Here is a 27,078-nt window from a genome sequence, read left to right on the forward strand (position 1 = left end):
GAAAGAATATCCATTGGAATAAAGACAGTCTCTTCAGGAAGTGGTGCTAGGAAATCTGGACAGCGATATGCAGAAAAATAAATCTGGACCACTTTCCTACACACAGAAAAATAAACTCAAAATGGATGAAAGACTTTTATGTATGACAGGAAGCCTCAAAATCCTCAAGGAGAAACCAGGCAAAAACCTCTTTAACCTTGGCTGCAGCAATTACTTACTCAACACATCTCCAGAGGTAAAATGAACTAGTGGGACCTCATCAATATAAAAAGCTTCTGCACAGTGAAGGAAACAAACAGCAGAACTCAAAGGCAACCAATGGAATGGGAGAAAATATTTGCAAATGACATATCAGAAAAAGGGCTAGTATCCAAAATCTATAAAGAACTTATCAAACTTAGCACCAAATAATCTAGTGAAGACATGGACAAAAGACACGAATAGATACTTCTCTAGAGAAGACATCCAGATAGCCAACCAACACATGAAAAAATGCTCAACATTACTCATCATCAGGGAAATACAAATCAAAACTGCAATGAGATACCATCTCACACCTGTCAGAATAGCTAACGTTAACAACTCAGGTAACAACAGATATTGTCAAGGATGCCGAGAAAGGGGATCTCTTTTGCACTGCTGGTGGGAATGCAAACTGGTGCAGCCACTCTGGAAAACAAAATGCAAGCTCTTCAAAAAATTAAAAATAGAACTACCCTATGACCCAGCAATTGCACTACGAAGTATTTATCCAACGGATACAGGTATGCTGTTTCAAAGGGGCACATGCACCCCAGTGTTTATAGCAGCACTATCAACAATAGCCAAAATATGGAAAAAGCCCAAATATCCATCGATGGATGAATCAATAAAGAAGATGTGGTATATGTATACAATGGAGTATTACTCGGCAATCAGAAAGAATGAAATCTTGGTTTGCAGCTACGTGGATGGAACTAGAGGGTATTATGCTAAGCGAAATTAGTCAAAGACAAATATCCTATTACTTCACTCATGTGAGGGTTTTAAGATACAAAACAGATGAACACAAGGGAAGGGAAGCAAAATAATATAAAAACAGGGAGGGGAAAAACATGAGAGACTCTTAAAGGACATTAAGGAATCTACTCCTGAAATCACTCTTGCACTATATGGTAACTTGGATGTAAATTAAAAAAATAAATTAAATTTAAAAAATTGGAGGCCTGAAATGGAAGCAGGAATCTAAAAAGCCCAACTTTTTTTTTTTGTTTTTTTTTTTACTTTTCACAAATGGAAATTGACTTTTTTTTTTTCTTTCGGAAAAAACCATATAGGAAATGAGAGGAAAGAGCTAACATATCAGAAAGACATATTTTCACATGTTTTAACTTAGCATTGAATATGATGATGAATATAGATATTCAAATGTCCTAATTCTATGCTATGTGGGGAAACATACTGTTCTAGTACCATGAAGCTTTCAGGTAGCATCTTAGTGACTTTTCTTCCTTTACATGAATGACTTTATAAACAATGTTGAAGAATACTTAATAATAACACCAAATACAAAGAACTGAGGAATTGACTTTGTACTCGTTGGTTGGCCAAGATCCTAGAAATCCACATGATCTACCAAACTGGAAGCAAAAGAAAAAGAATTTGGCTTTTGGTTATATTAAGAAGCTACCTAGATTTCTCAATGATTTATTCAACAAACATATACTGAATGCCTACCGGGTGCCAGTTACTGAGGTGACAATGAGGACTGACAAGGTCTCTCTTTAAAAAGGAAGACAGACATTCAATAATTGCATACAAATAATCTCATTACAGTAATGTAGTACTGTGCCCTTCTCAATCTATGTCTTCAATCTATGAATGACTACGATATCATGATGCTGGCTAGGGTGAGGTAAGGAGAGTGAATTATGTAACAGGTAATAAGAATTTGTAATGAAACATGAAGTAAAAAAGAACTTCTAGGAATGCCTTGATTTGTCTTGAACTTTCTACACAGTAAAAGAAAACTAGAGTTCAATAAGTAAGGGACTAGGCTGAAAAGAAGCTGGTGAGGCAAGCAGGAATAGATTGAGGACCCTTTTAATCTCTAAACGGATGGCAGAGTGGGGGGGGGGGCTGGGGCTTCATTCTAGAAGTTAGTTCACCAGATCGCACAGAGTTTCAAAGGTCATTTAAGGATTTTGGATTTAGAAGTTAGAAAAGAATTAGTGGTTAATAATTAGTTTAGGTCCTTCACTGGGATTAAAGTTTGGCCTTAGGTAATTCAGTAAATTGGTTTCTGAAAATGGTTGGAGAATTCTTTAAAGGGAAAAGATGAATAATTTCAGGCTGTTTTGCTTTAAAAGTTGAGATGTAAGTATAATTCATTTATTGAGCACTCCTATGCACAATGTAATTCATTTCCGAATAGCACCCACATTCCCTTGAAATCTAAGGTCTTTCTAAACTGACAGGGAAAGCGGGGGTGACTACAGAGGGGAGCAGAGACATAAATGGCAAAGGTACTGTTTTAGAACATAACTATAGACTTTTGAGAGCCCTTAGCAACTTTCCAGGAACATCCTCACACCCTTTCCACTTTGATAACTAATACATTTCAGTGTAGTTTCAAAGGAAGTCTTTAGGCCTACTCTTCCCCATCATTTTCAACCCTAGACTATAACTCCATGTGATGAGGTTTAACATCATTATAAATGTAAGCTGGATGAATATACCATCAGTATCTCAAATTAGATAATGGATAAAGAGCCAATAAATACAAAATTTATCTTTGACTTTTTATACTTTGCCTCTTTATTTTTTTTTAATGTTTATTTATTTCTAGGAGAGAGAGAGAGACAGCGTGAGCAGGGGAGAGTCAGAGAGAGAGGGAGTCACAGACTGAAACAGGCTCCAGGCTCCGAGCTGGCAGTCAGCACAGAGCCCGACGCGGGGCTCGAACCCACGAACCACGAGATCATGACCTAAGCGAAAGTCGGACGCTTAACCGACTAAGCCACCCAGGCGCCCCACTTTGCCTCTNCCCCAGCCTTTTTTTTTTTTTTTAATTTTAATTCCAGTATAGTTAACACACAATGTAATATTAGTTTTGGGTGCACAATATAGTGATTTAACAATTCTATACAGTACTCAGTGTTCACTGTGATAATAAATCTATCTTTTATTTAAAATGAGGCATATTCTAAAATCCCACAAAGTCAAACCCTGAGAATAAGCTGACCCATAAAATAGTACTTGCCTTAAAACAGAATATAAGTGACTGCTCTGTAACTGAAAAAAGAAAAGCAAAAAAAAAAAAAAAACATATATTATGTCTTTGGATTAAATCCAANCTTTTTTAAAAAAAAATATTTATTTATTTATTTAGGACTAAGCAATTACACTTTTTTTTTTTTTTTTTGGTGTATTCCTAATGCTGTGCCNAATTCTATACAGTACTCAGTGTTCACTGTGATAATAAATCTATCTTTTATTTAAAATGAGGCATATTCTAAAATCCCACAAAGTCAAACCCTGAGAATAAGCTGACCCATAAAATAGTACTTGCCTTAAAACAGAATATAAGTGACTGCTCTGTAACTGAAAAAAGAAAAGCAAAAAAAAAAAAAAAGCAAAGAATGCTTATAAATAATTGAAACTGTTCAAATTCATTTGTTATTCTAAATTAAAAAAGAAAAATTCTCATGTTTTATCATTTTGGAAAATCAGTCAACTATGAAACAACACCTCAATATTAAAAATGGACATATCAGGAGGGAAGCTAGACAAAGGGTACATAAGACCTCTCCATACTACCATCACAACTTCTTGTGAATCTAAAATTATTTGAAAATAAAAGGTTAACAAAGCATATCTGAGGTGCATTAACACAGACCAAACACACTGGCCTGAAAGATTACTTATTTTAATCAATGGGGAATTTGGTGGTGAAATAAGACAAAAAACTTAAAACAATGAAATCCAGAGTGAACTTTTACAACAGAAGTAATATACAATCATGGAAAAAGAATTTAAAGCATCAGGTTCAACTATTGGCTCAGGTCTACCACCCACTTGCTGGATGACCTTAGACAACATCACTTAATCTTTCATGAGTACTGTGAAAAGCAAATAAGATATATGAAGTAAAGTTTGTAAACTGTAAAACCTTGTACAAATGCTAACCATTAATTCAAATTTCCCACCCTTAATTCTTTTTTGTAAAGGGCTGCCTTCATTTTCTATAATGTATTCTTTCAATGGAACAAGAACGCAATTTAAAAATGGTATTCAAACAAGGAAATACAGCAACTCAGTTTATTACATGCAGATTCTTCTGCATTGTTGCTAACAGTTCACTGGTCCAAAATTACTAAAATATTTAAAAAACTATACATTATGTAAACAAAACATAAATAACACAGCATAGTTCTTTGTACATATAGTTTAGTACAGGTTGTTAGGATTTAGGAATATGTACAATTTTACAACTTGAACTGCATTTTCACAATGCATAAATATATATATGTTTGTGTGTGTATATATATATACACACACAAACATATATATATATTTATTTATATTTATACAGAAACAAAAACAAGATTTCACTAATGACACAGAATACCAACACACTGTCATAGCCCAAGTTCAAGAAGAAACATGTCAATGCAAGTGTGAAAGAGCTACCCTACTCCACACTAGTGAAACTTGACTTTGTCCAATTTATGCAATACAGACAGGTAGATGCTGTCTATTTTAAACAACTTTTGAAAACATACTCATACCAAAGAGTGAAATGGAACAGATCTTTTCCTCTCAAAGGCAACAAAGCCTAGTTGCAAGCTAATGAAAAGATACATTAAAACATACAGAACTATGTATGTTTTCAACAGCATAATAAAGTTAAAATTTTTATGGGAGTCAAAACAATGCCCCATTATTTAAAAACTGGCTCATTTAGTCTAAATTCAAGATGCAGCTGTGTCGGGCTTCTCTAAGTCAGATGAGTGAAAAGCAGGGAAGACAGAGGCAGGATTTCGACTAGCAGATACAACAATTTGAGAGAGAGATGAAGAGAGAGAAGGAACCTTAGATGCTGGAGGATTTATGGTATTCAAAATTGCTCCTTCTGGGCTAACCAACAATTTTTTGACTGGTGTGTCCAGATGAAATACTGATGTGCTACTTGGCAGTGGAGGATTAGTAGAGCAAATAGCAGAAACCAAAGATGTCTTAGCCAAAAGAGTAGCTGGAGGAGACTTAATTACTGAAGTCAATGACACTGTTGGTGTGGGAAGTGAAACAGAAACTTTAGCATTTGTGTTTGTGATCTGTGGTGTTGTATGTACTGTGGGTAGAGGACTGACATTCCCAAGAGAGTTTACAATGTTTGTAGAACTTAGAGAATGCTTTACAGGCTGCCTACTTAAAGAATTATTTGATGCTACTGTGATCTTCTGAGCAGGATTATCTACTGATACAGCTGGAAGGCCTTGGCCACTGTTAAGAATTAAGGGAGGCCCATATTTTGGATTAGTAGATATAAGAAGAACATGGCTGCCAGCTCCAAGACCTTGCGGTGGAACAATAAACCGGGTTCCGTTAATCATGATCTGAGTGCCAGGGGCCAAAGGTGTACTGGTGTTGATAACTATTTTTTGCTGAATATAAGGTTCACTGAACTGACCCCCTATCACACTATTTACATTTGATGGTGCTGTAACAGTGTGAATGGCAGAGCCACCTGGGGCAGAACTGTAACTGGAGGTTGATTTTACTAAAGCAGAGGACATTTGCTGGTTTGGCAGAGAAGCAAAATTGGAAATATTAATTATTTTACCTAGATTTTGTGAAAGGGATGGCAATTCAGTTTGAGGTTTATTTGTGTTTATATTTGTTGGCACTGTAGTTAAAATCCCTGGTGACTGAAACTGGACAGAAGTCCGAGACTGTCTTTTAGAAAGAGATATAGAACATGTGGCTCCTGGTACAGTTGCCACTTGTGGAACTGTGTTGATTATTTTAGGGGATACAGTCACAGGTGTAGGTAAGGCAACAGTAACAGGGATCTGCAAAGCTGATGTCAAACATTTAGGAGACACTGTTGGTTGTGTAGTTGAAATCAGAACAGATGATGCAAGATGTCCTGTTTTCACAGTTGATATAGCCACAGTGTTTCCGAGATTTGATGTGCAAAGTCTATTTGACAAAATAGGCATAATTCTTGAAGAGGTATCATTTCCACTGACTAAAACAGGAGGTCGTGTCCCAACTGAAGCAGAGGTTGAGGTCACTGAAAGAGAACCCAAAGACAGGTTTGCTCCTGTTACTGAAAACATGTTTACTGCTCTTGCTGCAGAAACCACTGATTCATTAAGAGGAGTAATATTTTGACTCACAAAATTTGAGCTTACTGGAATTGAATTACCACTTGTTGACAATGGCAAAACATAGCCCTTGGTACTTTTTTCTTCTCCTTTTGGGATTACATTTTGCATGTTAATCGATGGTATGGCTGGAACACTGCCTGAAGTGTTTACAATTGCTTGACCTATGTTTAGTCCAATTTTCACATCTTTTATCTGAGATACAGTTGGTGATGAATTTATTTTTATTGGTGCTCCCACTGTTGATGGAATTAGTACTATCTGGGGTTGTTCTGGAGTCTTAACAAACATTTTATTCAAGGGGGGAGAAAGAGTTTGTTTTATTGGTTCTGCCACAATAGTTGAAGTGCCACTGGGAATTGGAGCATTAATAAAAACTAATTTCTGGGCAGAAACACCTGTAGATGTTGGTGCAGGTGTCACATTAATTGCAGTTCCACTGCTAGAAGGAAGAACAGATGGAGCAGACACCAGCATAAGTTTGTTAAGTGCAGTCTCACTGATCACATCACCATTTGTGACTGCTGTTGCTTCTGACCTTGTAACGGGGAAACTTTTTGTGAAACAGTCTACCTGTTGTTGCTCATTTGGAGAATGAATAACATTTGTACTGGTTTGTCCAAAACTTCCTGTTGATATGCTAATAACACTTACTGAATTATTTGCTGTTGATGTTAGAGTGCCAGAAGAAAGAGAGGACTTTAAGGGAGAACAAGGCATATGTGAAGCTTTATCGATCATGTGGCCCAAATTACTACTGCAGGAAGGTTGGCCTACTATAAGCTTGCGATTCTTTCCCACTGATGGATTAAAGCCAGCTGAAATGGAATCAGAAGTTGGTGTTTGGCTAAAAGATGGGAGATTAGATGTAGTAGTCATTCCAACTGAGGGTGAAAAAATAGAGGATGATGAAGTTGTTGATTTGGGTACCAGAAATGCCTGAAGCTGAGGAGCAAAAGTAAAAACTGAACTTGAAGATAAGCTATTAGGTGAATTTTGATCTGGACTGGTCTGTACTTTTACAACTCCAGTGTTCCCACCTCGTGTCCTAACAAGAATTGACTGTGAATCTCTTATACACACAGTTTTCAGTTCTTGCTTTAATTCAGAAGAATCAGCGGTTTGTTGTGCAAAAGAGTTGAGGGAACTACCAGGATTTGTAGATCCACTTAGTGTTGTTGCTGATAACAGAGGCTGAACTGTTGAGGAAATGGTGGATGAAACAATGGGCTGGGAAAACGTGGCCGCTGAAACCGCATTCTTGACTCTTCCTGACTCACTCTGGCTAATCTTAACTGGTGGTGTTAATAAATTACTTATGGAGGTTACAGGCGACAAAAGCTGTGGCCTATCACTACTCACATTTGACAAAGGTGTAATTGTCTTATTGAAAAGTATATTGGGTAGCTGGGTAGAAACACCTCCTGCTGAACTGACAAGAACTGATGCTAAAGAAGAGTTTACATTTGCTGTCTGTGGGAAAGATGAACAGTGTTGTTCTATACCTTTCTGTTGAAGTGGCGGTATTTCTTTTGCAACTGCTTTCCCTTCCTTGTGCTGAATCACAAAATTCTTAGGCAGAATGAGAACCTGTTGCATGATTTTTTCTCCTGTTTTAGAATCTAGCAGAGGTTGCATCTGAATCTTTACAGAACTGTTATGGAGATCAATAGGCAACCACTGGCCACAGGGCACTTTGTATACCATTTGTAAAGGACCTTTTGTACTGGTGTGGCAGGTCAATGTTGGCTTTATAGGACTTGCTTCTGGAGGAGATATAACTGGTTTTTCCACAGCAGGAGCAGGTCTACCCGTGGAAGGGGGCAGTTGATTTGTTAAGGTCACTTTGTTCCCAATATTCTTTGCAAGCAAGGCCTGAATAGGTTTGGTCCCTTTCTGGAAAACAGATACTGGTGTTGAATCCATTGAGGCAAATGATTCTGGAAACAGTGGCTCTGTATGCTTTAATTCATTCAAATAGTCAATCTGCATCTCACCTTCTGCATTCTCAACTGTTGTCTCATTTGTGCTTAACTTTGCTTTCTTCCTTGGGGAAAGCTCTTTTGTGCTATCATCCAGATAATTAGTTTGTTTTGACTGTCGTTTAAGTGTTTTAGGCAGTATCTTTGCAATATCTTTAGAAGGCAATTCTTTTTTCAACAACTTGCTTCTGGCCATAGGAAAATCTATTTCAGACAGTTTCATGTCATCTGAAAATTATAAAAGCAAGCATTGTGTTTAAATAAAACAACAACTGAATAGCAATAATAAGACCAATTATAAAAAAGCAAGTCAAACTTTGAACTGGCAATTTGTTAAGAAATCTACCATAAGATGATTTAAAAGTCTCAGCACCCTGATTGGAAAATTAAGGTACGGTGATTTTTGAAATGGCAATCTCGATAGCATAACCATTCTCGACTATGTATTAATGCCAGAATTATTTTTGTTCAAACTCTGCTAATTCTGCTGCCAATACAAACACAAAGGAAAATTTACATCTCTTAAAGAGATACTCAAGCCAGCAATTAGAGCTCAGAATTTAGATGTGAAAAGGAATACAGACTAGTTCTTTTCTTCCAGATAAGGAAATCTGTGAAATCAAAGACAGATGGTTCTCCATTCTAATTTTCAGAGACTCTAAAGGAGTTTCTGGGGTTAATTACTCCTAAAGTAAAAAATTTATGTTCATATCAGTCAAATTAGGTTGATGAGCAGCTACTCTTTTTCAAGCTACTCTTTTTCAAGTCACCAAGGACGTGAAAAACAACAGGTTAAAAAATTACTAACCACAAATTTTCACACTAACCTTTTATATAACAACTAAAGAAAGTTATTTAACTAGTTTTACAGAATAATATAATCTGATAAACTGAAATGAATTACAGATAATCTAATCTAGCCCTTATTAGAATGATATATCCACTCTGGGGTCTCATTAGGCCATCAATATTGGCCATTCCTCATAAAAAAGTCTTCACAGAGTAGGGACTTGTCAAGTTCTCTTTAAATCAAACATCAAAAACAGTGCTTCAAAAATAGTAATAATAAAAAGAAGATGATGAACTTATTTTAGAGGGACTGTACATCAAAGATCTGTGGTCCATAATGAGCAAAGACATGCCTATAGTTTGGAGGCAGGCACTGACTCCAGAAACTCCTAGAAATGTAATGATTCTGAGGAACCTTTATAAGGACACAGGATACCTTCAAAACATGGGAGATTTTCTTAGTCAATACACATCATTAACCAGATTATCCTTTACCTCCACATAAGATACTAAAACTTCTCTTTGTGGTTTTAGTGTTGATTTAAAGAAAGTTTTAATACCCACCTGAATCAAAGTTATCTTTCTCCAGAATATCTAGATGTTCTGTCACCTCTAGAGACTTGCTAATTTCTACTTTAGGAGATTCTTTTCCAGGATCTCCTTCACTTTCATCAGTAGTCCATAGTTCTCTAGTAAATTTATCATGATCAGGCTGTCTTCTGAAATCATCATAGTCTTTCTTTAGGCGGCTCCTGAAATAAAATGCCCAACAGAACAAACAACACATACATCTTAAAATCATGGAAGCTAAACTTTTAATATTTTAAACTTTATTTTGAAATATTTTCAATTAAGTCACTAAAAGCTATGTTTTAATCTCAGTTGTGTCTAAGATGCTTGGTTCAGTCTTGCCAACAATTATCATTAAAGAAGAGAAAACCGAGGGGGTAGGTATAAGAAACTGAAAAGGATTATATTTATAATTGCAGAATAGAGTGTTTCAACATACCACCAATTTGTCTTTCTAAATGCTGCTGTTAGACCTATTAAATGAGAGAAAGGTAATTTTTTTCTAGCTGCATAGACAGAAATAGATTTGAAATAGTTTTAGGATTACTGATTATAATATAGTAAAAAAGGCCATTTAAAAAAGTTAATCAAATCTTACGTACTTTACCATAAAACTAACAGAAGTACCAAATGAATTCAGTAAAGTTGCAGGATACAAAATTAATACCCAGAAATTGGTAGTATTTCTATACATTAATAACAAAGTAGCAGAAATAGAAATTAAGAAAACAATTTCATTTACAATTGCACCAAAAAGAATGAAATATCTAGGAACAGGCTTAACCAAGAGGTGAAAGACATGTACTCTAAAAAGATTAAAACACTGAGTAAAGTAAGTGAAGATGACACAATTGGAAAGATATCCTATGCTCATGGGTTGGAAGAATATCATTAAATGTCCATACTGCCCAAAGGAACCTACAGATTCAAGGCAATCACTATAAAAATACCAACAGCTTTTTTCACAAAACTAGGGTAAATAGTACTAAAATTTGTATGGAACTACAAAGACCCTGAATTGCCAAAACAATCTTGAGAAATAATAACAAAGCTATAGGTATCACAATTCCAGGTTTCAAGATATACTACAAAGCTGCAGTAATCAAAACAGTAGGGTATTGGGGCGCAGGGTGGCTCAGTCGGTGAAGCGTCCAACTTTGGCTCAGGTCATTACCTCACAGGTTGTGGGTTCGAGTCCCATGTTGGGCTCTGTGCTGACAGCTCAGAGCCTGGAGACTGCTTCAGATTCTTTAAAAAAATTTTTTTAATGTTTTATTTATTTATGAGAGAGAGAGGGAAAGAGGGAGAGAGAGAGACAGCGTGAGCAGGGGAAGGTCAGAGAGAGAGGGAGACACAGAATCCGAGCCTGGATTCTGTATGTCCCTCTCTCTCTGCCCCTCCTTTGCTCACTCTCTTGCTCTCACTCTCACAAATAAACATTAAAAAAAAAATAGTATGGTACTGACACAAAAACAGACATATAGATCAAGGGAATAGAATAAAGCCCCAGAAATACACCCACACTTAAAAACTCTTAGAAGAGAAGCCATAAAAATCTTAGAAGAGAACATAGGCAGTAATTTCTCTAACATCAGCATGGCAACATTTTTCTAGATTTGTCTTAAAAACAAGGGAAACAGAAGTAAAAAATGAACTACTGGAACTAAACAAAAATAAAAAGCTTCTGCACAGTGAAGGAAACAATCAACAACACAAAAAAGCAACCTAATGAATGGAAAAAGATATTTGGAAATAATATGTACAACAAAGGGTTACTAACCAAAACATATAAAGAACATATACAACTGAACACCAAAAAGCAAACAATCTGATTAAAAAAATGGGCAGAAGACATGAATCGACATTTTTCTAAAGATGACATATAGATGGCTAAGAGACACATGAAAAGATGCTCAACATCACCAGAGAAACACAAATCAAAACTACAACAAGATATCACCTTACATCTGTCAGAATGGCTAAAATAAAAAAGTTAAGAAGTAACAAGAGTTGGTGAGGATGTGAAGAAAAAGGGAACCTTGTACACTGTAGGTGGGAATGTAAATTGGTGCAGACATGGTAGAAAACAGTATGGAGGTTTCTCAAAAAATTAAAGATAGAAGCTTTGCACAGTGGCAGTATCATAGCCAATGAGGTTTATCTGAGGCACGATTATTACAAATTGAAAATTTTTCCCAATATCTTGCCAGGATGATATGAAATATAGTCAGCATTGGCAATTTTTGAAAAAAAAATTAGGGGCACCTGGGTGGCTCAGTTGGTTAAGCATCTGACTTCAGCTCAGGTCATGATCTCACAGTTCGTGGGTGCCAGCCCCGCGTCAGGCTCTGTGCTGACAGCCAGCTCAGAGCCTGGAGCCTGCTTCAGATTCTGTATCTCCCTCTCTCTGTGACCCTCCCTTGCTCATTCTGTCTCTCTCTCTCAGAAATAAATAGAACATTTTTTAAAGAAAGAAAAAAATTTAAAAATAGAAATAACATATGCTCCAATAATTCCATTTCTGGGTGTTTGCCCAAAGAAAACAAAAACACTGTAAAGGAAATAAGCACCACTGTGCTCAGTGCAGCATTATTTACAATAGCCAAGCTTTGGAAGCAACCTAAGTGTCCATCGATAGACTAATGGATAAGGAAGACATATATATATATATATATATATGTATACAGACACACACGAGCATACACACACACACACACACACACACGCACACACACAGTTAATATTATACAGCCATGAGGAAGGATAAGATCTTGTCATTTGTGATAACATGGATGGACCCAGAGGATATTCTGCTAAGTGAAATAAGTCAGTCAGAAAAAGAAAAATACCATAAGATTTCACTCATATGTGAAATCTAAAATAACAAATGAATCACCAAATAACAAAAAAAAAAGCCCTGTAATACAGAGAACAAATTGATGGTTGCTGGAGGGGAAGGAGTGTGGGTGATGGACAAAATGGGTGAAGGAAAGTTGGAGATACAGGCTTCCAGTTTTGGAATGAATAAGTCACAAGAGTAAAAGGCATACCATAAGGAATATAGTCAATGATATTGTAATAGTGTTGTATGGTGACAGTAGCTACACTTTTGGTGAGCATATCATTATGCATATACATGTACACTTGAGACTACTATAACATTGTGTGCCACCTATACTCAAAACAAATTGTTTTAAAAAGTTAATCAAGAAATTCTAGGAAAACAGTGCCTACTATTTTTGACTTATACAGAGTACAGTAACAGAAAAAACCCTCATCATGTAATCCTGAGAGTAATCCTATCTAAATATTTCGATCTCACTAGAAACATTCTTTTTATTTAAGCACAGAGAAAGATCAAAAGTGACCCTTTCAGAGACACTTTCTATATAATAACATAACAGCTATGTTTACATAAAACTATGGAGAGATGAAAACATTTCCAAAGACACATAACTTAGACATCCTCTATTATTCCCCTTATTTTCAACTGAGTTTCTCTATTCTACTCCTAATCTTTACCTTAGTTCATTTTGTTTTTTAAAAAAATCTAGGGGCGCCTGGGTGGCTCCGTCAGTTAAGTATCTGACTCTTGATCTCGAGGTTTGTGGGACTGAGATCTGCATTGAGCTCTGCGCTGACAGCGGAGCCTGCTTGGGATTCTCTCTCTCTCTCTCTGTCCCTCCCCCTGCTCTTTCTCTCTCTCTCAAAATAAATAAATTGACATTAAGAAAAAATATGAACATACATTCTCCAATTTATTGATTTTTACTACAAATTCTTATTTGAGTATACTGAAGTTTAAGTCTCACTTGTGTCACTTAATAGCTGTAAGACTTAGGAGAAGCTCCTTAAACTTTTAAGTTTATTTTGAGAGAGAGAAAGAGAGACCGAGCAAATGAGTACGTGCAAGTAGGCGAGGGGCATAGAGAGTAAGGGAGAGAGAGAATCCCAAGCAGGCTCCTCGCTCAACACAGAGCCTGATGCAGGGCTCAATCTCATGACCGTGAGATCATGCCCTAAGCCAAAATCAAGAGTCAGATGATTTACCAACTGAGTCACCTAGGTGCCCAGCACCTTAAATTTTCTAGCATCAGTTTACTTTTTTGTATAATGGGGATAATAATAGTACTTACCTCACAGTATGTGTGGCAAATAAAATAACTATAAAGTTAATTTCCTTTTAGAAATATCTTCATGGGGGTTCTATGAAGTTCCTCCCTTCTCAGGCCTCTTATCTGTCTCAGCTGTTTTGTTTTATTTTATTTACAGGGAAAATAGAAGCTGGGGCGCCTGATAGCTCAGTCAGTTAAGCATCTGACTTCATGAGTTTGAACCCTGCATCGGGCTCTGCACTGACAGCTCAGAGCCTGGAGCCTGTTTCGGATTCTGTTTCCTTCTCTCTGGCCCTCCCCTGCTTAGAGTCTGTCTCTCTTTCTCAAAAAACAAAACAAAAAAACAACAACAAAAAAAAACAAAAAAACACCATCGTTAAAAAAAGAAGAAAATAGAAGCAGTCAGACAAGAACTTTCATATGCTCACATCTCATCTGCCACTTAAGACCTTCATCTGTACTCCTATTCTGTCTTCCTATTTAAGCGAATCCCTCCATTTATGCATCCTCTCTCCTCTATCCAAGGATTTAATTCTACCAAATGTCTCTTCCTTTTCCTGAGTCCATTTTTGCCTTTAGATCATTTTCACCCATATACAGAAACTTATTTCTCCATTAACTAAAACAAACAACAAAAAAAACGAAAGCACCCTCTCTTAACTGCAACTTGTCCTTCCAGCTACTGCCCTATTTCTTCGCTCCACTTTATGATAAAACTCCAGTTCCTCTCCTCTAATTCTCTTGAACAGACTCCTATGACTTTAACCCACTTCTTTACCAACACAGTTCATAAAGGTCATCAATGATTTCCGTGTTGCCAAATTCAAAATTAATTCTAAGGCTTCATCTTTTTCAATCCATCACAAGCAGTCCTCTTTTTTGAAATATTTTCTTTACCTGGCTTCCAAGACATCCCTCTTTCTCTTGGTTGTCCTACCTTCTCAGTCTCTTCTGTTAGTTCTATTCCTCTCTACCATCTCTAAATGTTGGAATGCTCCAGGGTTCAGTCTCTTTTTCTCTATCTATGCTCACAATCTAGGTGATTTCTACCAGTCTCACAGCTTAAATATAATCTATATCCTGATGACCCTAAATTTATGCCTCCAGTCTGGTTTATTCCCTTGAACAGGGACTCATATACTAAACTGTCTACTCAATTAAGCCCAATTAGATGTCTAAAAATCATACCAAACTCCACATGTTGAAATCCAAACTCTTGAATCCCTGCGCTGCAAACCTGCTACTCCTTTAGTTTCCCCTATGTAAACTAATGGCAATTCCATTATTCCAGGTGTTTAGACCAAAAATATTGAGCATCATCTTTTTATTCTTCTTCTTCTTCTTCTTCTTTTTGATACTCTATATCCAATGTTTAAGAAAATTCTACGAGTCTTACTTTCAGGATACATCCAGAATCCAACCAATCCTTGCCATCTGAATTGCTGTTGAGGAGCATCATGAAAAACAGGTGACCACTAATTGACCCATGAGCTGGACCCAAGCACTCAAAGGCTTCTTGTTCCCTCCCCTGCCCTGGAATGCAGGTTCTACTTGCCTTTCCTGCTCCCAGAACACAGCCTTGAGATACTGATGTGATGTTGAAAATACTCCTACACAATATATGTAATTGCATCTAGTTAAGGCCTATATGAACTTTTAAGATCTGGTGGGCAGGTACAGATATCCATTTGTCTTGCTGCTGTCCGAGAAAAGCCTCATCAAATGTGATTTCCCTTTACTTACTCAACCTTCCACCTGCACACCTGGAGTGGCCTTCTTCTTCCTTTGGTCTCTCCCTACCCTCTGACTACAGATGCCAGTTTCAGATTACACCAGAGAAACTCCTTAAGAGGGTTGCAAATCAATAACCACTATCCTGTTCCAAGCCACCATAATTTTTTTTAACCTGGATTATTGGTTTTTGTAACTGAGTTCCCTGTCGTCCCACTACAGTAATAACTAAACAGGCAGTGTGAGTACTTTAAAACATAAGTCAGATCATGTCCCTCCTCTGCTTGAAACTGTTCAATGGTGTCTTATATCAGGGTAAAAACAAAAGTCCTTAAAGACTTGTATGATCTGTTGCCTATACTTCTCTGATATCTTGACTCTTAGTCTTTTACTTCTCATTCACTCAGCTCTGGTTACACCTGTGTACTTTTCCCTATCCTCTAAATGCCACCCTCAGGGTTTCTGCATCTTCTTTTCCATCAGATATCCACATGGCTCTCTCTCTCATTTATTTCAGGTCTCTGTATGAATATCAACTCATCAGGAAAGCTTTCCCTGACAGTCTACAAAAGAGTAATCCAAATCAGGATCTCATCCAAACCAGGAATTTTCTATTCTTCTTAACTTATTTTTCTTCATAGCACATATCAGTAACTGACATTTTGAGTGTCTGTTTCTCCTGAGAATGTGCACCACAGATGAAGTCAGAAATCAATAATAGAAGGAAAATTGGAAAATACACAAATTTGTGGAAATTAAATAACACACTCTTAAACAACCAATGGATTAAAGAAATATAAGAAAAACTGGAAAATCCTTACAGATAAGGATTTTCTTATGGGAAATGAAATGGAAATGAAAACACAACATAGTAAAACAATGGGACACAGTGGAAAAAAAACAGTGCTAGGGGGAAATATAGAGCTATAAAGAAATGCTTACACTAAAAAACAAGAAACATCTCAAATCAACAACCTAACTTTATAACTTTAGGAATTCAAAAAAGAAAAACAAACTAAACCTAAAGCTAATGGAAGAAAGGAAATAAGATTATATCAGAGATAAACAATATAGAGAATAGAGAAACAATAGAGAAAAATCAATGAACCCAAAAGTTCCTTCTTTGAAAAAGATCAACAAAATTAACAAATCTTTATCTAGATCAACTTAGAAAAAAACAGAGAAGACTCAAATTTGGAAAATCAGAGATAAAATTGGGGCCATTACAACCAATCCCATAAAAATAAAAATAATTAGGGGCACCCAAGTGGCTCAGTCGGTTGAGCATCCGACTTCAACTCAGGTCATGATCTCATGGTTTGTGGGTTTGTGAGTTCAAGCCCCGTGTCGGGCTCTGTGCTGACAGCTCAGAGCCTGGAGCCTGCTTCAGATTCTGTGTCTCCCTCTCTCTAACCCTCTCCTGCTCACACTCTGTCTCTCAAAAATAAACAAACATTAAAAAAAAAAGAAAAAAATTATAAGAATACTTTGAAAAATGGGGGCGCCTGTGTGGCTTAGTCGGTTAAGCATCCGACTTTCGCTTAGGTCATGATCTCGCGGTTCGTGGGTTCGAGCCCCGCGTCGGGCTCTGTGCTGCCTGCCAGCTCAGAGCCTGGAGCCTGTTTCAGAGTCTGTATCTCCCTCTCGCTCTGACCCTCCCCTGCTCATGCGGTCTTTCTCTCTCTCTTTCTCTCCTAGAAATAAATACAAAATATTAAAAAAAAAAAAAAAAGAATACTTTGAAAAATGGTATGCCACCAAATTGGATAATTTAGATGAAATGGACAAATTTCTAAAGCCAAAAACCTACCAGGATTAAGTCACAAAGAAACAGAAAATCTGCATACACCTATAACTATTAAAGGAGAATGAATCAATAATTAAAGTCTCTCAACACAGAAAAGTCTGGATCTAATGCACTCACTGGTGAAGTCTACCGAACATTTAAAGAATTAATACCATTACCTTACAAAATTTTCACCAAAATGTGAAAAGCAAGAAACACTTCCTAATTTATTCTTTGAGGCCAGCATGCTAATGCCAAAGCCTGACAAGGGCACTACAAAAAATACTAAAGACAAGTATCACTTTTTTTTTCTGTTCACATTTTAACTCCAGTTAGTTAACAAATAGTGTTATATTAGTCAAGATGTAAAATATAGTGCTTTAACAATTCAATACATAATCCTGTTGCCCATCACTGCAAGTGCACTTCATAACTGCCATCACATATTTAACTCTTCCTCTACCCTCCTCCCCTCTGGTAACCACCAGTTTTTTCTCTATAGTTGAGTGTTTCTTGGTCTCTCTCTCTCTCTCTCTCAATATTGCTTATTTTGTTTCTCAAATTCTAAATGAGTGAAATCATATGGTATTTGTCTTTTTCTGACAGATTTCAATTAGCATTATACTCTCTAGCTCCATCCATATTACTGCAAATGACAAGATTTCCTTCTTTTTGACTGAAAAATACTCGTGTGTGTGTGTGTGTGTGTGTGTGTGTCTGTGTCTGCCACTTTTTCTTTATCCTTTCATCAATTAGTGAACACCTGGGATGCTTCCCTATCTTTGCTACTGTAAATAATGTTGCTATAACAAAGGGGTGTGTCTTTCACTTTGAGTTAATGTTCCTGTGGGTAAATACCCAGTAGTGTCATTGTTGGATCATCATTTTTTACTTCTTGAGAAGCTTCCATACTGTTTTCCACAGTACCTGCAAAAGTATGCATTCCCACTAACACTCTAAGCGGGTTCTCCTTTCTCTACAACCTTGTCAACACCCTTGTATCTAATGTTGATTTTAGCCATTTAGGTCATTGAAGTTTTGATCTGCATTTCCCTGAAGATAAGGGATGATGAACATCTTTTCATATGTCTGTTTGCTATCTGGACATTTTCTTTGGAGAAATGTCTGTTCATGTCTTCTGGCTATTACTGACTGGGTTATTTGTGTTTTTTGGTGTTGGGTTGTGTAAGTTCTTTATATATTTTGGATACTATCCCTTTACCAGCTGGGTCATTTGCAAAAATCTTCTCTTAGTAGATTGCCTTTTAGTTTTGTTTACTGTTTCCTTCCTTGTGCAGAAGCTTTTTATTTTGATGTTGTCCCAATAATTTATTTTTCTTTTTAGGTCTTTAATCCATTTTTAACTTAGTTTTGTGAATGGTGTGAGAAAGGGATCCAGTTTCCTTCTTTTGCATGTTGCTGCCCGGTTTTCCCAACACCATTTGTTGAAGAGACTCTCCTTTTCCCACTGGATATTCTTTCTTGCTTTATCAAAGATTAATTGACCATATAATTGTGGGCTCATTTCCATTTCAATACTGTTCCATTAATCTATGTGTCTATTTTTGTGTCAGTACAATAAGTACTGTTTTGATTACTAGAGCTTTGTAATATAACTTGAAGTCCAGAATTGTGATGCCTCCAGTTTTGCTTTCCTTTTTCAAGACTGCTTTGGCTATTCAGAATATTTTGTAGTTCCATGAAAATTTTAGGGTTGCTTGTTCTAAGTCTGTAAAACATGCTATTGGTATTTTGATTTGGATTGCACTAAAGGTGTAAATTGCTTTCTGTGGTACTAACATTTTAATAATATTTGTTCTTCCAATCCTTGGGCATGGACTGTCTTTCCATTCTTGGTGCCTTCTTCAATTTCTTTCATCATTGTTTTATAGATTTCTGAGTATAGGTCTTTTACCTCTTTGGTTAGGTTTACTCCTGGGTATCTTATTTTTGGTGCAGCTGTAAATGGGATTGATTCCTTAATTTCTATTTCTGCTTCTTCATTATTGGTGTTTAGAAATGCAACAGATTTCTGTACATTAATTTTGTATCCTGTGGCTTTACTAAATTTGTTTAGCAGCTCTAGCCATTTTTTTGTGGAGTTTTTGGGCTTTCTATATATAGTATCATGTCATCTGCAAACAGTGGGAATGCTTTACTTCTTCCTTGCCAGTTTGGATGCATTTCTTTTTGTTGTCTGAGACTGCTGTGGCTAGGACTTCTAGTACTATGTTGAATAAAAGTGGTGAAAGTGAACATCCTTACCCTGTTTCTGACCTTAGGGAAAATTCTTTGTTGAAGGTTTTTTTTTTTTTTAAATCATGAATGGATGTTGTATTTTGTCAAATGCTTTTTCTGGATCTACTGAAAGGATCCTATGGTTCCTATCTTTTCTCTTACTGATGTGGTGTGTCATGTTGATTGATTTGCAATTATTGAACTAACACTACAACCCAGGAATAAATCACATTTGTTTGCGGTGAATGATCTTTTTAATGTATTGCTGAATTTGGTTTGTTAGTATTTGTTGAGGATTTTTGCATACATGTTCATCAGGGATATTAGTCTGTAGTTCTCTTTTTTAGTGGTGTCTCTACCTGGTTTTGTTATCAGGGTAATGCTGGCCTCATAAAATTAATTTGGAGTTTTCCTTCCTTTTCTATGCCCTGGAATAGTTTGAGTAAAATAGGTATTAATGCTTCTTTAAATATTTGGTAGAATTCACCTATGAAGTCTTCTGGTCCTAGAGTTTTGTTTGTTGGAAATTTTTTGATTATTCACTCAATTTACTTCTTGGTTATCATCCTATTCAAATTTTCTATTTTTTGATTATTCACTCAATTTACTTCTTGGTTATCATCCTATTCAAATTTTCTATTTCCTCCGGTTTCAGTTTTGGTAGTTTATAGGTTTCTAGGAATTTATCCATTTCTTCTAGGTTGTCCAATTCGTTGGCATATAGTTTTTCATAATATTTTCCTACAATTATTTGTACTTCTGTGGTGTTGGCTGTTATTTCTCCTCTCTCATTTGTGATTTTGAGTTCTTTCTCTTTTTTTCCTGATAAGCCTGACTAGATGTTTATCAATTTTAATGACTTTTGTTCAAGGAAACAGCTCCTGCTTTCACTGATGTGTTCTATTGTTTGTTTGTTTGTTTTTCAGTTTCTATATCATTTGCTTCTGCTCTAATATTTATTATATCCTTTCTTCTGCTGGTTTTATGTTTTATTTGTTATTCTTTTTCTCACTCCCTTAGATGTAAGGTCAGCTTGTTTGAGATTTTTCTTGCTTCTAATTGAGCCCTTTATCTCTACTTTGTTATTCTTTATCTCTGTGTTAATGATCACACTAATGTCTCCCACTCTCTTCTCATCAGGTCCACCGAATATCCTTATGATCACTGCTTTAAATTCTCTATCAGGCATATTACTTATATCTGTTTGGCTTAGATCCCTGGTCATGGCCTTGTCCTGTTCTTTCATTTGGGATAAATATCTCTGTCTCCTCATTTTGTCTGCCCCTCTGTGTCTGCCTCTCAGTGTTAAGAAAATCAGCTATGTCTTCTGCTCTTGAAGGAAGTGACTTTATGAAGAGGAGGTTCTGGAGTGTCCTGCAGTGCAGTGTTCCCTGTTCACCAGAACCTAGCACTTAAGGAGAATGTCCTATGTGTATTGCTTATGCCTTGCTGTTATATCTTAATCACTTTTCCTTTCAGAGCAGTCGTCTGCACTGACCTGTGCTTACTCTGTGGTATTAGTGGGACTCAGGCTGACCAGCTCTGAGAGGGGAGAGTTAGCCAGGGAACTTGGAAGCAGGCAATTGTTGTTAGCAAAATTACACCGGGCCACTAGTCCTCTGTAGGATCTCTCAAGGTGCTATGGATGTGGAGGACGTGAAGCTGGTCTGGGCACAAGATGATGGCTGGCATGGCCTTTAGCAGCAGATATAAACCTGGAGTCTGGGCTGGGCACCTATGCAACTTTAACAAAACTTGCCCTGAGCCCTGAGTCGAGGCTACAGGTATCTGTGCAGCTGTGTTTCCTACAGCTGGTTCTACATTTATTCTGGGAGTTGGGGAGGAAAATGGTGCCTGCCAGCTTCCTCATTTTGAAAGAAGTCCAACACGCTCCAAAATCGGTATGAACAGATCTATCTCGTGTTTGCCCCTGGTGCTGTGTGAACTGCTGTTTTTATGTTGTCTCTCTTCGCAGGCTGTTACCTCTCTTCGCAGCTGTTACCTCTTTAAAGGCAGCAACCCAACAGCTATCACTTACCTACCCTCCTGGCTCGCCTGTGTTTAGTCAATAGACTTCTAAAGCTCCTGGCTCCAATTCCCACTGGTTTTACAAACTCATGGAATTCAGCCCCTCTGGTTTTTAAAGCCACCATTATGGGGATTAGTCTTCCCCCACGTGACCTCCCTGGTAGAAGTGTCTGTTTCTTTGCCCTCTCTGTGTATACAGCTCCCTCCCTCCAACTAGCAGCCTCCTTCCACATTTTGGACTTCCCTAACTTTTCAGCTACAGCTTCTTCTCTATATTTAGTTGTGGAGTTTGTTCTGCCAGTCTTCTAATTGCTCTGGTTCATTGACTTGGATGTGGATGATATCTAGTTGTAAACATGGGATGGTGTGAGCTCAGGATCCTCCTACTCTGCCATCATTCCCATGCTCCCCCAGACCAGTATCTCTTATAAACACTGATGCAGAAATCCTCAAAAAAATATAAGCAAATGGAATTCTGCAGCATACTGAAAGGACAAGAAGAACAAGTGGGATTTATTCCTGGAATGCAAGGATAGTTCAATATATGAAAATTGATTAATGTAATATACCACATTGACACAATAAGACAAGGAAACCACATGATCATCTCAATTGTTGCAGAAAAAGCATTTGAGAAAATTCTATATTCTTTCATGATAGAACACTCAACAAACTAGAAATAGAAGGAAGCTATCTCAACATAAGAAAAGTCATATAAGGAAAACCCATAGTGAACATCATACTCAATGATGAAAGATAAATCTTTTCCTTCTATATTAGGGTACAAGGCAAAGATACTCACTTTTGCTACTTCTATTCAACACAGGACTGGAAGTTCTAAACCAAGCATTAGTCAAGAAAAAGAAAAGGCATCCAAATTGGAAAGAAAAAAATAACCTTTTCACAAATGACATGATCTTATATGTAGAAAACCCTACAGATTCACAAAAAGAATTGTTAGAATTATGTGAGTTTAGCAAAATAGCAGGATACAAAGTCAACACACAGGAATCAGTTGCAGTATTCATACAATAACAATGATCAATGTGAAAAGCAACTTAAAACAATTTCATTTTTAATAGTATCAAAAAGAATAAAAAACTTAGGAATTAATCAAGGATGTGAGAGACTTATACAATGAAAAGTACAAAACATTGGAGAGATTAAAGATGACAAATGGAAACACACCCATGTTTATGGATTAGAAGACTTAATATTTTTAAGATGTCAATACTACCCAATGTGCTCTACAGATTTAAGGCAATACCTATCAAAATTCCAATTATATTTGTTATCGAAATAGAAAAACCTATCCTAAGACTCATATGGCATCTCAAGGGCCTTCAAATAGCCAAAAACAATCTTGAAAAATAAAAACAAAGCTGGAGTGCTCACACTTCCTGGTTTCAAAACTTACTACTAAACTTACTAATGATTTCTTGGGAATTACACCAAAGGCAGAGGCAATAACAAAAAAAGACAAGCTGGGCCTCATGAAAAATTTCAAAAACTGTTCATCCAAGGCACTATCAACAAAACAGAAAGGTAACACACAGAATGGAAGAAAACATTTGCAAATCATACCCCCAATAAGGGATTAATAGTCAGAATATACAAGGAATTCCTAAAAATCAACAAGCAGATTCAAAAATGGGCAAAAAACTTGAATAGATATGTAAGTAACCAATGTGGAGGATGTTTTACAAGATGAAGAGTTCAGGAGATAGATGGAGTAATAACAACATGCATTCATTATGAACATATTTAATACCACTGAAACTGGTTAAGAGGGTAAATTTTGTTTGTAATTTTTCCACAATGAAAAAAACTGGGGGAAAAAAAAAGAAATGTAAGGCACAGAGTAGGGTTCTGTTTAATCAACACTACTTTTTCAGGGCTTGGAAGGGCCTTGCACACAACAGGCTCTCAAAAATATCTGTGGAATTATAAATCAATGGAAAAATACAAAATGATTCCAGGACATCTTCTCATAATCATAAGTTAAGAGCCCTTAAATAAGTGAAACATTATAAAGCTCAAAGTACCTGTTTCTCTGAAAAGCTTTCATCAACTTTGGTTCCCATGGCAGCAACTCATTTAAAAGACGTATCAATGTACCATGCAATTCTTTTACAGCTTGCCTCCGATGATACCATTTGCCCTAAAAACACAATGGTAAAGTAAATGCTTTAGATTTAATCTAAAAGTGAATATCAAGCCTTATTTCTGAGTAAAACACAAAACACCAATACCCATCAAATGAGTATATCTTCTTCAGAAGGTTGCAGAAAGAGGAAAAATATTCTGTAATAAATCTTATTTGTAGTATTTTAAAGATTCTCAATTCTACTGGAGAAATCTAAAACCTATTTAATCAAACAAGGAGACAAACATTTTTTTTCAGTTTTTAATTGGGTCAACTATAAATATTTTAATAAATCATTTCTAAATTTTTTTTAACGTTTTATTTATTTCTGAGAGAGAGAGAGAGACAAGCATGAGCAGGGGAGGATCAGAGAGAGAGGGAGATACAGAATCTGAAACAGGCTCCAGGCTCTGAGCCGGCAGTCAGTACAGAGCCCCACACGGGGCTCAAACCCACAAACGGTGAGATGATGACCTGAGCTAAAGTCGGATGCTTTACCGACTGAGCCACCCAGGCGCCCCAATAAACATTTCTAAATACATGTAAAAATACAAACATTCATAAAAATCCACTAAATATGTAAATGATATGGCACGCTTCTGTAAAGTTTTTGTAATTATTCCAAAGATTGGGAAGAAAGAGAAAAAAAAATCAGGATTGTTATATTCAAAAACAGTCTTCTTAACAAACTTCCTTATGAAGTTTTACAATTATTTTACTTAAAAATGTTTCCAGCACAAACAGATAAAAGTCATAATTTTCAACACTATGATGCTACAGCCACACTAAAAGTTAATAATTACTGACACTCCCTCTCTATTTGTTAAGTATTATCCTATTTAACTCATACATCTATATCTAGAAGGGGGAAAGGAGGGAGGGAAAAGGAGGAGGAAAGTGAGGAAGAGAAGGAGGGGAAAGAATGGAGGGGTTGAGTGAGCATGAGAGTGCACATGCACTTTAGTGTTATGAAAACCTTTCTAATGTATATGCATTTTTAGTCTCACTTAACAAATGATGAAACCTAAGACTGAGAGATTAAATGACTTGCTTAAGGTCCTACTGACTTGAATCTAGATCTACCTTATGCTGAAGTACAAGTTCTTAGAACTACATCACCATCTCTGAAAAGCTTATCAAATAAATTCAATGACACAGGTTACAAAAACCTGTGTAGTAGAGATACACTTCACCAATACCCATAAAATTATTCAAATACCATAGGAACAATAAGGTTTAGAAGTTATATCTTTAGGTAGCCAACTCTTTTTCCACAATGTTAGTATATGCCTATCAACATCACCATCATCATCACTACCATCCATCTTCATCATTTGCTGTTCTATAGCCATATGGTATTTTTTTTTTGAGATATAATTCATACATCATACAGTCCACTCATTTTTTTCTTCTATTAACAAAAAACATACAACTATATATATATATTATAGATCACATTTAACATGCAAAAATTAGACTTCATCTCATAGCAACTATTGAGTTAATTTAAACATATGTAGAACACTATTGCATGAAAATAACCACTCTTTAAAGCTAAATGTATTCTGAATATGTACATAAATTTCCCAATTTTATATGTGTCTAAAACTGTTAACATTTCAGCCACTTACTGAAATGTGAAATTAATCTATGTATGTAAAATTTTAATCACAAATATAAATGTTTAATAGTATAGTTCCTACTCCAAAAGAGTATTTATGCATGTAGAAATAAACAACTACATTTTTACTTCTGAGGTTTTTATATCTTGGAAGGGGAATTGTTTATTAGAAGAGTAGGAAGATTTGGGATTATATGTATATGTGTACATAATGAGTATAGAACCTAGACTTAATGATTAATTCTTGTCTTTTTAATATCATGAGAAATCAGAGTATTGTGAAAAAAAATTTCAAGAAAATTATTTCATATAATAATCTAGACAGACCTTCCCTCTTGTCAAATGCTTTCTCAAAGGACCCAACTTAACAATAAGTCATAATTCAAAGGTTTATTTTCTCAAAAAAAAGTTAGAAGACAGTGCTTTTATATCTTTATACAATAAAGCACTTTATAGTGCTTATTCTAACCCATGAAAACAAAACTATTAAACAATAAATAATATTTTTATATAGGGAGAGGTAAGTGAGGAAGATAAAAAGGCAGGTGACAGTCACTTTAAATGCTTTGTGGAATNNTAACAGCATTATTTCTCTACTTTTTAAATACTATTTAGCTCAAAAATGAAATGGTAAGCATAGAAATAAACTTTGCCTAAGCTAAAGAAGCAGAAAGAGGAAAAGCATGAGTAATGAAGGTAGGGAGAGTATCATCTTTGTGGTATATATAATTAATTGGAAAAGTGTTCCAATTAAGTGCACCAGACAGTTTTTAAAAATTTTTCTTTATATTATTTTTGATAAAGGGAGGGAGAGAAAGAGTGAGTGAGAAAGTGAGAGAGAGAGAGAGAGAGAGAGAGAGAGCAAGCGAGCATGGGTGGGGGAGGGGCAGAGAGAGGGGGAGACACAGAATCCAAAGCAGGCTCCAGGCTCTGAGCTGTTAGCACAAAGCCCAGCATGGGGCTCCAACTCATGAACCGCAAGATCATGACCTGAGCCAAAATCTTGACGCTTTAACTAAGCCACCCAGGTACCCCTAGTGCACCAGGAATTCTGAATTTTTTGTAACTGAGGGTTATATGGGGAAGAATGGCAGATGCATAATTAGCCTGGGTAGTATGGCTGCTATCCGATTAGTGTAGTGGTGATGGTGTGGGAAATGGAGAAGGAGGAGCAGTATTGTGGGACCTTGGGACTAGGTAGATGAGGAACAGGAAGAGGAGTCTCTGTAGTTGAACGTCATTATTTTAAGACATTTGTCAGCTGTGTTTGTGTCTCTATTAAATTATATCAGGGGCGCCTGGGTGGCTTAGTTGGTTAAGCGTCCGACTTTCGCTTAGGTCATGATCTCGCGGTTCCTGGGTTCGAGCCCCGTGTCGGGCTCTGCGCTGACTGCCAGCTCAGAGCCTGGAGCCTGTTTCAGAGTCTGTGACTCCCTCTCTCTCTGACCCTCCCCTGCTCACGCTGTCTCTCTCTCTCTCTCTCTCCTAGAAATAAATAAAACATTAAAAAAATAAATTATATCATTAATTTTTGTAGAAAAGACTTTAAAAAGGATTAGAAGGATTTTATCTTTTGATTTTGATTACTAAATTTTAATTAATCTAATGCCCAGAAAATATATTACTGAACTAGCCAACTATACATATAGAAAATGGATCATAAATATTAATCAGAGAATAGAATTCTAACTTTCATATAAT

General features: G+C 36.4%; 1 protein-coding gene and 1 non-coding gene across 4 annotated transcripts in view; one reads left to right on the forward strand and one right to left on the reverse strand.

Annotated features, from left to right (window-relative positions):
* Window positions 1-3,886: 3,886 nt before the first annotated feature.
* Window positions 3,887-27,078, reverse strand: part of BRD10 (bromodomain containing 10) — a 116,332-nt gene continuing 93,140 nt past the window's right edge. For all 3 annotated transcript variants that reach the window (XM_077769655.1, XM_077769653.1, XM_077769652.1), the window contains 3 exons: window positions 23,656-23,771; window positions 9,707-9,894; window positions 3,887-8,581 (listed from right to left, as the gene is read on the reverse strand). In XM_077769655.1, the coding sequence (XP_077625781.1) occupies window positions 4,953-8,581; window positions 9,707-9,894; window positions 23,656-23,771 (3,933 nt within the window). In that variant the 3' untranslated portion in view covers window positions 3,887-4,952. The remainder of the gene's footprint in view (window positions 8,582-9,706; window positions 9,895-23,655; window positions 23,772-27,078) is intronic.
* LOC144236052 (U4 spliceosomal RNA) lies at window positions 11,834-11,970 on the forward strand. Its single transcript, XR_013336398.1, has one exon. It is a non-coding gene; the product is annotated as a U4 spliceosomal RNA (small nuclear RNA).

This window comes from Crocuta crocuta, unplaced genomic scaffold (genome assembly GCF_008692635.1).
Source record: "Crocuta crocuta isolate KB4526 unplaced genomic scaffold, BGI_CrCroc_1.0 scaffold393, whole genome shotgun sequence".
NCBI lineage: Eukaryota > Metazoa > Chordata > Mammalia > Carnivora > Hyaenidae > Crocuta > Crocuta crocuta.